This window comes from Amblyomma maculatum, chromosome 2, assembly GCF_055883805.1.
Source record: "Amblyomma maculatum isolate TAMU_Amacu chromosome 2, ASM5588380v1, whole genome shotgun sequence".
In the NCBI taxonomy this organism is placed as follows: domain Eukaryota; kingdom Metazoa; phylum Arthropoda; class Arachnida; order Ixodida; family Ixodidae; genus Amblyomma; species Amblyomma maculatum.
The window spans coordinates 66,520,922-66,532,219 of record NC_139345.1 but is presented as its reverse complement, the minus strand read 5'-3'; the positions used below and the strand labels follow the sequence as shown (position 1 = coordinate 66,532,219).

The 11,298-nt window shown below is 46.9% G+C and overlaps 1 protein-coding gene across 1 annotated transcript in view; it reads right to left on the bottom strand.

Annotated features, from left to right (window-relative positions):
* Window positions 1–1,323: 1,323 nt before the first annotated feature.
* Window positions 1,324–11,298, bottom strand: part of LOC146198865 (high affinity cAMP-specific and IBMX-insensitive 3',5'-cyclic phosphodiesterase 8A-like) — a 40,960-nt gene continuing 30,985 nt past the window's right edge. Inside the window, exons 15-19 of the mRNA XM_084591996.1 lie at window positions 11,011–11,141; window positions 10,493–10,727; window positions 8,334–8,486; window positions 2,148–2,277; window positions 1,324–1,427 (exon numbers count right to left, since the gene is read on the bottom strand). Of these exons, the coding sequence (XP_084448122.1) occupies window positions 1,324–1,427; window positions 2,148–2,277; window positions 8,334–8,486; window positions 10,493–10,727; window positions 11,011–11,141 (753 nt within the window). The remainder of the gene's footprint in view (window positions 1,428–2,147; window positions 2,278–8,333; window positions 8,487–10,492; window positions 10,728–11,010; window positions 11,142–11,298) is intronic.

Here is an 11,298-nt window from a genome sequence, read left to right as displayed (position 1 = left end):
ATTTACGATGATAACGGGCAAAAATGCGAGTTTACACTGTCATATATGCAGTAAGCAGCTCAGGAAGCAAGATCATACTCGTAGACATTGGCTAAACAGCTGGTTTACGCATTTAAAGATTACTCTGGGTCGTAAAAGGCCTGCTATCATCGCCACTACGCTTTTCACTAATTAAAAATTTGGCTTTGGTTTGACCAATGGCCATTCCGAGTAAAATTGCGGAAGCAACATCTGCACGGCGGCGGCGGCGGCGGCGGCACCTCTAGGCACCTCTGAGTCAGAGCCACGAAGGAGTCGGCGGTAGCCCCGGCGCGCCAGCTGTGCACCGTGTGGCGTTACTCCCTCCTGACGCATGCGCAGCTGGCGCGGCGGCGGCACCTCTGAGTAGAGGTGCCGCCTCTCACCCGCGCAGCGGAGGAGTCGGCGGCGGCTCCAACGTGGCTCTCCAGCTGTGCTCCGTGTGACTTCACTCGCTCCTCGCGCATGCGCAGCTTGGCTCATTGGGGGATCCGCGAAATGGCTCAGGGACTAGCGTAGTGTTGCTTCCGTAAAAAAAATAGTAAAGGGCTTCAGCCGTTATTTGATTTTTACTCCACGGCTCTTCCCCCTCACTGTTGCCCGGAACGGCTCACGCATGAAAGCATTGAATGGCGCTGCGGATAAAACCCGGCGCGTTTTTTAGCGACCGATACTTTTCCTCGCTGATTGTTCTGCCTCCTAAAAAGAAGTTTACTAAGACGACTATAAACAGGACTACGAAGCCATATGCGTTCATAAGGTAACATGCACAAGGGAGACATCAAAGGACCCTGTACACTCCACGGAAAGTTTCACTAGCAGCGTGGCAGGCGTGTATTACATTGCCTTGTTACAATGGCTAGCACTTTGGTCCAACGTTGCTTAGGTCACTGGTGTGCGTCGGCTACTGTGAACAAACACCTGCGTCTTATATGTACAAATTAGGCTACAAAGAGTCGGGAATCATATATTCGCAGCTCCAAAGACACGTATATTTTTGTAGAGTAGTTGCCAGCTTGAACCCTTTGGCAAGTGTTCGGCGCGTTAAGAAATATGACAGTACGAAATCTGCCGGCAATGTAGCGCTTACATGCGCCGGCAATAATATGACATATTGATAATAAAGTTAATTGCGAAAACCGGCGTGACGTGTACTGAATACACTGCTTTCAGCCCTTGTCCAAAACTACGAGTATTCTCTGCTGGCTTGCAGAATGCGTGCTGACTTCACTCCTTCGGAGATGTCGGCCAGCAAAGGCGTGTCTACAGGGCTGTTCTGCGCCCTGGTGAACGCATTGAGAACAGCTATGACTGCTCGTTGCCATGGGCCGACGACGCGGGCTCCTTGTCCTTCCAATAGATGAAGTTCTTCTCTACTTGCTCGAGCAGTTCGGGAAACACGCCGAAGTCTGCACGTTTAGAGAACAGACAAGGCAATTGTGAGCAAATTAACCTCGGATGTCATATTCGCAGGGAAGACGTTACATATGCCCTGTGAAAAACGCTACTAACGTCGCCCTCATTGCTTGTTTTGTTTCTGAAGTTGCATTCCATAGCTGCTTTCGTTGACCTACCTCTGCGAAGTTCAGACAACAGCGCGAATTACTGAAGCGAGCTTTGGCCGTATTCTGGCTCAAGTATCACTTAAGCTCCTTGATGTAATGAGCCACTGATTCATCTCCGGAAGATCTTTATTGGCGAGTTATGTACCCAAATTTGCATTTATTCAGCTACAGGCGTATGAATTTACCCTGTTCTCTACTCGCTTCACTATACTCACACACATTCTATTCCACAATCCCCCTGGCCTTGCTCACATGCAGCTAAGAGACTTCCAGCAGGAAATTAACCAGGATGCTTTGAAATGCCCTTTAATAGAAAGCTTTAGCAGATTGGAGGCGCACTCCAGAGAATTTATACCAGGCATACCTGTTTCCTGCTTTTTTTTTAAACTCGATTTCTTCAAAACTTCTTCGATGCTTCGCAAAGGTAGGAGATTACCAGACTTCATATACGCCAACAAAATGCATGTGAACCCCTGAGAGTTTCTCAATTTCAAAAACAGCAACAACAGAACTTCTAAATAAACACCACCATGTGAATGTGCACGGCGAGAAGCAATAACTTGCCTGACCACGCCCTGTACATATCGCGCACGAAGTAGGCGATAAACCCGGTCTGCGAGTTAGCGATGTTGCACGTGGCCCTGTCGAAAGCGGGCATCACAACAGGCAGGCCCCTGCGCTTCTCCTCGTCTGTCTGCGCATAGAGAACGCGACGCAGAAAAAAAAAAAAAGGTTAAGTTAAACAACGTCTTAGTTAACAGGAGGCATGAGCCGGCGGCTGCTTTCCGCTGACGCTTCCTACGCTCTAACTACAGCGTGGCTCTCTTAGCTCGAACTTCATCATAAACGGCAGTTCTGTAAGTTGACGGTCCGCTCTCAATGCGCAGTAGCCAACATCACTCTTGCTGCTGTGAGCCCTTCGCCGTTCGCCGCACCTCTGTGTTATTGGTATCGCCATCTATTGGCGTCTCGCCCGGTTGTCTACGTCGGCATCAAGCCTCGCGTGCACGAAAAGCGCCATCCGCATCACCCGCAGCTCTGCGGCACGAACGCCTGCTGTGCCATCCGCGCGAGCTGGTTTTTAGGTTTGTTATTTTGCTTCCCCGGTCGCCCACACAAGGAAATCAGAGTTTTCCCTCGCTGACCCAACTTCTTTCCGAGCAGCAGCCGCTCGCTTAGGCGCTGAAGAGATTAAGACACATAGCTAGGAGTGAGATAATGAGATCAATAAACGTATGGTGGCACTCGTACCAGCGATGTCATCATTCCTGAGCCAGGCGCACTTTCGATAGAGAAGAGCGACAAAAAATAAAGCCACTTCCCCCAGTTGTTTTTTTTTTTTTTTTTTTTTTTTTTCATTTATCTGTGTCTAAAGCAGCTTAGCTCTCTTCATTTACGACACCCTGCTTCTGTTTCTTATCGCTGCCCATCTCCATCATCTTCTCTTACTTCCCTGGATGCTTCGATCGGGGACCGCGGATGGACTTCATCGATCATGTGACAACTCAGGATGCATTGCGTATAAAGGTTCACGCCGTAACTAAAGTAGAGATGTAGCTATATGGGCCTAAAGTGACTGCACGCAAATGTAGCAGAATGCGTTTCCAATGAAGGTACAATGAATGAATGAATGAATGAATGAATGAATGAATGAATGAATGAATGAATGAATGAATGAATGAATGAATGAATGAATGAATGAAAACTTTATTTACACTGAAAAGGAGTCCATCTCCCGCCCCCGGCACGCAGGCCGGGTAGCGGGTCAGGATGGCCCCGCAGGCTGAGGTCAGGCGAGGTTACAAGCACTCTTCACGGCCTCAGCCGCCAGGCGGGTCGCGTGCCGCTGAACGGTGGGATCTCCGCTCCGCAGCCAAACCTCCCAGGCTTCTCTACTATCAATGTTAATGCCGGCGCCTGGGGAATCGGCGCATTGCCATATTATATGATCAGGCGTGCCTTTTTGTCCGCAGTTTTTACATTTAGAATCTTCTTCCTCCCCAGTCTGTGTTAAAAAAACCCAGACAGGGCAGATGTAGTTATCGGCTTGTAATCGCCTCCAGATGCGTGCTTCATTGTTAGTGAAAGACCGATCTGGGGGAGGGTATACTTTTCGATCTAATTTGTAAGATTCTGTGATCTCATTGTATGTGATAGCGCAATCTTTAATTCCCTTGCATTCGGGCTGTTCTACCGCTGCCCGGTGGTAGAGATCTCGGGCCAGCAGGTGCGCAGCTTCGTTGCCAGGGACAGATTCGCGTGCTGGTATCCATATGATGGATATGGTTCTAGTAATGGGATTTGTGAGAAGAATCTTTTTGGCCTCCTCTGAGCCTTTTGCAAAATTCCAGACAGCCGTTTTGCTGTCGCTGATTATAGTTTTGGCCTGTGTACCAGTGCATGCGAGCGCTATTGCGACCTCTTCAGCTGTACTAATGTCACGGGTGCGTGTTGAGGCCGCAATTTTAGGTGCACCTTCTCCATTTACTACTGCCGAGACAGCTGCTCCATGTCGTCCGCATGATGCGTCTACATAAGCAACTTCATCGACTGCTTTGCGTTTCATTCTTTTAGCGATGGCTTTGGTTCTGTGTTCTCTGCGTTCTTTGTTGTAGTCTGGGTGCATGTTTCGAGGTAAGGGTGGTACCAGTATGTGTTCCCTTATGTTGGGTGGGATAGATGTTTTCGTCTGTGGGCCTCTGTCTGATTGGAGTCCGACCCAGTCTAGGATGGCTCTGCCTGTCTCCGTCTGACTTAGTCTTTCCAGTTGAGAGATTCTGACAGCTTCAGTGAGCTCTTGCCATGTATTATGAATCCCCATTTTCTCCAGCTTCTCTGTTGATGTGGAGACAGGGAGGCCTAGTGCGCGTTTGACGCATTTCCGAATTATGACGTCTATTTTTTCATGTTCTGTCTTTTTGAGATTGAGAAAAGGTGTGGCATAACATATGCGACTGATGATGTAGGCCTGTGTCATTTTGAGTAGACTACGTTCCTTGAGACCGTGTCCTCTAAGCGCTACTCTTCTGAATATGCCGGTAACTTGGGCTGCGTAGTTCTCCAATTTTTTTATGGTGTTTGTGTTCTGCCCTCTTGCTTGAAGGATCATTCCTAGGATTCTAATTTCCTCTACTTGTGGAACCGGGTAGTTTTCAACATTTATCTTTATGTCTGCTTTATTCTTCTTATATTTGGGGTTGTAGATGAATAGTTCTGACTTTCGCGGCGAGCAGGATAGACCGCGTTCCGCAGCGTACTCAACCACCTTATTTGCGGCAGCATGGAGTTTGTTCTCTATTTCTGCGTCGCTACCTTTATTTATCTAGAGATTTATGTCATCTGCGTACATGCTAAATTTTAAGTCCGGTATTTGCTTTAGTTGTGCTGGTAGCCCCCTCATAGCAATGTTAAATAGAAAGGGAGACAAGACAGAGCATTGTGGCGTTCCCTTGCTACCCAAGGTGATTGTGTGTGATTTGGCGCCTTGAAAGCTCATGGTGACCTCTCTGTTAGTGAGAAAATCTTTAATATAGTTATAGGTTCTGATTCCAACCCCAACTTCTTGGAGACCTTCGAGCACTGCCTTATGCTTGACATTGTCGAAGGCTTTGGTTAGGTCAAGTCCGAGAAAAGTCTTTGTATCTGAAGATTCATGTGTTATGATATCGTATCTAAGTCTGAGCATCACGTCCTGTGTGCTTAGCCCCGGCCTGAAGCCCGCCATTTCGTGTGGCCAGAGGTTCTCTTGCTCTATGTATTTGGTAAGTCTCGTCTGAATAACGCGTTCCATTAGCTTTCCCACGCACGAGGTCAGTGATATGGGTCTTAGGTTTTCTAGTTTTGGCGGCTTCCCCGGTTTGGGTATGAGGACTATACTGGCATTTTTCCATGCCTGCGGTAGTTGTCCAGTCTCCCATACCTTATTCATGTATCCTGTCAGGGCTGTGATTGAATCGTCGTCTAGATTTCTGATAATAGTGTTCGTGATACCGCTAGGTCCTGGGGCTGATCTTGTCTTTAATCCAATAATCTCAGCTCGGACTTCAGCCCTGGTGATGGGGGCGTCTAAGTCTAGGTTAGGTTTCCCCTCATATGCTGGAAACGTTTCGGTTTCCGTTTGTCCAATGTAGATTTCGATTAATTTACTCATCAATTGTTGGTCCGAGCCTTCGAAGGCATGCTTTACTTTCGTTTGATTTACGTTGGCTAGTGCTTTAGATTTTTCCGGATCGAGCATGTGTCGTAGAATGTTCCATGTTTTGGAGAGGCTCATGCCTTGTTCCATTTCATCACATCTGCTACACTAGTTTTGTTCATTTAGTTTGATGGCGTATGTCTCCATCTCTTTATTATGTCGAGCTAGTGCTCTCCTAATATTACGGTTCCATCTTCGTGTTTTTAGGCTTTTCTCTAGGTCCTGTTTCTTGTTCCACATGTTTAGGAGTTTGCTATCGATACTCGGCGGTGCATCTTCGTCTTCTAGAGTGACTGTTGCTTCCTCCACATGTTTCTTTAGCGTTTGTGACAACTTATCGATATCGTCGATTTTCTCAATTCCCTCGGTCTCTCGTATTTGCCTAAATCTTTCCCATTCCGTGATTTTGGGTTGTTTGGGTTTTCTAATTTTGATTCCTTTTCCTAATGTGAGTGCAATAATGAAGTGGTCACTACCTAGGTTTTGCTCGGTGTTTTTCCAGTCCGCTGTACTTACATTCTTGCTTAAGGTCAGGTCGGGGGTGGTATCCCTGCTGACGCTATTACCCGTGCGTGTGGGTGCATTTGGATCAGTGTGCAGGGTGTCCTAGTGTTTGCATGTCTTCCCATAATTGTCTGCCCTTAGTATCCTGCCGATTGTACCCCCATTCCTGATGGGCTGCATTAAAGTCACCGGCTATGATAAGCGGGTTATTTCCTGCGATCTTTAGGGCTTTTCGGAATAGGGCTTGAAACCTAACTTTCTTTTGCTTCGGAGTGCTGTATATGTTCAAGAGAAAGATACTCTTTCGGTCTTTTTTTCCAGTGATGATTTCAGTTAAAACTGCTTCTATATCCCGAGATGTGATCTCGTGATTAGTAGCGGCTATGTTTCTCTGGATAAAAGTCGTGACTTTGGATTTTTCGCCCCTATCGCTGCTGTGGCTTTGATATCCAAACAATTTGGTTGGGTTTTTCCCAGTCTCCTGTATCATGATAGCTATGGGTTTGTCGGCAGTTTGTTCTATGTATTGTTGCAATAGCGCTCGCTTTCTCTGGTACCCTCGGCAGTTCCACTGCCAGATCGTGGAGTTGTCTTTCTGATTATGGCTTTTGCCCATGATTGTTACCCATTGTTTCTTCTAGTTTTGCGATTCTGTTACTGGATTCAGAGAAGGCCAGTGATGCTTCCTGCATTTGTTTAGGTACAAAAATCATTTTATCCCACAGAGGCTATAGGCAACGAGCGAACGTAACTCCGGCGCCGACGGGAGCGCCGCTCGTGGCGAGCAGCGCACTTTCTGCAGGATACGCTCGCCGTCGCACGTGTGGAAACGGCTGCATTCCGACTGCGACGAGGGTGCTGCTGCATTGCAGTTAGCAAAGGCAGCCGATTTTAAGCATTAATCGTTGCGCTATCGATTTCGCAGGTATGAACATATATTCTCCGTGAATCGTGTTTGATTGGTTACACTAATAATTTGATTGCGGTTGTCTCTTGTCGGTTACCGGTGGATGTATGCCATGAAGGCATACATGCACCAGCGATCTAAATTTCTTCCCCAAACGTCAGTCGAGAATAGGGAGCAATCATTTTGTTCTCTCAGCGAAGACAAATGAAGATGCCCATGCTATGCATTCAGCGGCGTTTCAAATTAGTTTACAGGAAAGAAAAGGCGCGATATCTGTCACACTTCTCCGCGGACAGCTCAACCTCCGCTGTAAGGGAAAGGAGGAAGGTTGGAGTGAAAGAGAAAAGAGGTGCCGTAGTGGAGGGCCGCGGACCACTTCGCTATAAAGGCTTTCGCCTCATCACACTTTAGTGGTCCAAAGTGCCCCTAGAATTTTATGGCAAAGCCTTTAATGACTCATACTAAAAGAAAACTTTAAGCCAGGTAGGATTACGACATAAGATGTGACATGCCCAGCTGAGGAGAAAAAGAAATTTCTCTTGCGAAGGCAAGTTTATATACGCAGTTTATATACAAGCATGAAAAATTCTCTTCATTGCGCGAGCTGCAATTCAATTTTTATGAGTCAACAGCTTTGAGGGTCACTTGTTGTAGGAAGGCAGGCGTTGGCGGGATTGGTCGTGAGCGAGAATGACGGCATATCCCCATGGCCTATAGCAGGAATTTCAAACACACAATAAGGCTTACGTTTAACGTGACGTCACGCGTGCAATGAAAGGGATTAGAACATGAGATGTAATGCAAACTAAAGGATGCCGCATGTCTCAAATAGGTCTCGAACTTAAGAAAAAAGTGATTTTTTTTTTCTGAAATAAACATTTCAAGCATTTTAGACGGAACAAACCCTTGGGCTGCGAGTCGCACATTCTGCTGGCCAGTTCGCACAAGGTACTCGTCTTCTGACCTCCCACCTAAAGCCACGATTTAAGACTGAATTGATAGTATGTGTGAAATCAGAGAGGCCCGCAGGCCACTATTGCGTTATACTCCTAGGCGAAGCTAAAGTGCCCTCTTGACCTTTTAGCAAATTTTCGAGTCCTTGAAGAGTAGAGAGCGCGAGTGCTCTGTGCCCATGCTCTTTTACCTGGGAGCAGTACTCTTCGGCGATCCTTTGAGCCCACTCAATAAACAGCTCGATGGGCCTAGCTGGGTTGGAGACGTCGGCACACTTGATGAGCATGCGCTTGATCAGCACGATGTTGTCTGCAGAACGCAGTGCACATGTCTCCCCGAGCTCCTGCAGTACAAAGCAGAAAGAACATCGATGTGGCTGAGGATCCTTGCGTAATTCGGGGGACGGCTTACCCGCAGGCGAAGACTTCGACAGTCGCGCCGGTTACGGTACTATTCCTAAGTCCCATGGTTCCAGTAAAGATACCAATATCTTGGCTAGCTGCACCCTGTTTACGGGTGAAAGCGTCATATCAGAAGCGTTACGGTTGTGACACTGACAGTGTCGGAGTAGCCGCTTGTAGCAAGTATTCGTGGAGTGTGAGGGGTGGAAAGGGTGGAGGAGGGGTATGCGGCATACGGCGTGCGCGTGACTTCGCCGAACGTAGCCCACACAGCTGTTGCTGTGAGGACGATTCACCAAAGCGTTTTTGCCAAAATAAAAGCTGTAGAAATCGAACAGGCTACCTATCATCTGCATACCCAGTCTGTCTCGAATCTCACTAGAAAAAGCAAGTGACAAAACAACAACTAATGAGGTTTCGCACCTATAAACATGCCCGTGGACAGGAAGGCACAATATTAATGTCGACCCTGTGGCATTCCTTCAAGACCACCGAAATCTTAGTACACGAGTGTTTCCGCATTCGTCTTACATGCAATTAGTTAGCCATGCACGGCATCAAAATGGAGACCTTGTGATCTGCAGTGATGTGCTGGGCAGCTCTGGAGGGTCAAGTCCACTTTCACTGAAATCTCGACACACAAACAAGGTGTGCAATAAATATACAGGCAACATATGAATCTGACTGATAGCTTATTACGGGCGTTACAAGTGAAAGCCAGAAGTCTGGACTTATTGACGACTCTGCTCTGTCCGGCTTCGTTCACTAAGATGCAAGGAATTGTGCGATTTTTTTTTCCTTTTTTTTTTATGGGAACTTGCCACGGGGCAATGGCTCAGTGGCTGAAGCGTTTATCTGCTTAGCCCAGAGGAGCAAGATAAAATGCCGCAACGCGGAAGCGATATTCAAAAGAAAAACAAAAGATGTCTGCGCACTGTGCGACGCCAGCTACGTTAAATAACTCCAAGGGGTTCAATAATGCGGAGCGTCCCACTACGCACTGCGTTTTAAATATAACCAATATTCCAGCTTCGAGGTGCTGAACGGATTGGTTAAATTCAGCACCTTACAGTGCTTTTCTCGTCGGTATCAAGTGTTTCATCTATATTTGCCGCGCACCGTATCTTGCTTCTTTAGCTACTGCATGGAGATCGCAGCGCATTAGTAACAAGGACGAGACGAGAAGGATGTAAACACAAGCCCTGTCTAAAACTATATTTTTGAAGAACAGTGAACAAACGAAAAGCTACACTTCCGTCTCTCCTAATTTCCTAAGTACCCAAACAGCGGCCGAGAGCTATCGTTTCAATCAAATAAAGGCTTTATTCAATGATTCATTTCCGTGAACCAAATTATATAGACACTAGGTCTAAGGCGATAATCTGGTTCAAGGCAATAAAATGTTTTTATGAGTGACTTAGATAAGGCGAAAGCCTTTCCTGCGACTCCTTGCACTCATTTGCCACTTTTTCACTCATTTCTTTCTATCTTTTCCTTTTTTGCTTTTATTTTTTGCTCCTTTTTCTCTTTTTCCCGCGTTTTTTTTTTTTTTTTGCACAATTTTGGCGCATTTTGCACAATTACGACGTCCGTAGCTGTTTTTACCTCTATACACTATATCGACGTCCTTCGCTATTTTAACGTGCAATTGCCTTTTTGGCTCTAATTCATTAGTTACTACATATCAACGAAATTTTACACACAATTTTTTTTTACCCTTCACCTCATATGACTGTTTTTTTACTCATCTAGCAATTCATATCTCGACGATGCCGGTGTGACACCTTTCGCGGACGCACACATCCTGTCCACACCCATGAGCCTATAAAGGCTTTCACCTCACATGTGTTGGCCCCCTTCTCGTCTCGTCCTTATTACTACAGCAGTGTGATCTCCAGTATGCAAAACCAATTAGCCAGTCACTATGTTCTTTAGCGAATTCATTAGCGTCACTGACCTCCGGCCCGAAAGCGTCGTCATCATGTGCAGGTTTCTGGAAGGCGTTGAGAAACTTGGAGAGGTGCTCGAAGTGTTTGCTCATCTCGGTGGCCAGCACCATGTCGATGACGGAGGCGCGCACCGAGCGGTACGCATCGCGTTCCAGGCTGGCGAGAATGTTGACCTTCTCACTGGACAGAGTCAACTTGAAGCCCAACGCTGCGTGGTGGCTCTCGAGCACCGAACTGCATGGAAAACCGTCACCGGAAGCGAGGTACGTAATGCTCTTCCAGGAGAACAGCGTAACCTTCGCCTACTATCTCTGATCCCCTTATAGCTTTTTCCTTTCAAGAACATTTCTTTCTTTACAAATTTAAAGGTACACTCTTAGAAGCCACGGATTAAGGGGATGAGAAGGGACGCGAGTAAGCATTAGTCACAATTACCTAAAAATAGAAACAAAGTAATCCCGTCCCCAGTGTTCACGAATAATACGTTTACATATCTCCAAGGGCGTTGCTTACGTACCGATCGTTGTAAAGAACGGCCAGCTCGTGGTCCGCATTGCAGAGAAACGAAGTTGACCTGCCCGGGTGGTCGACGTCATGAATCACCGCTGCTATGAGGCAGATAGCCTCGTCCAGAGGGTCGAATATGTTCTGCAATAGGAAATAGCTCTCCTTACACCTGGAACAAACCAGACACTTGGGCACACCATGACATCACGAACATGACGTGAACTCAATACAAGCGACTCTTCCAGTCTCACCAGTGACACGAAAGAGGGCCTTAATTAGGCGTGCCAGGTACACCTCT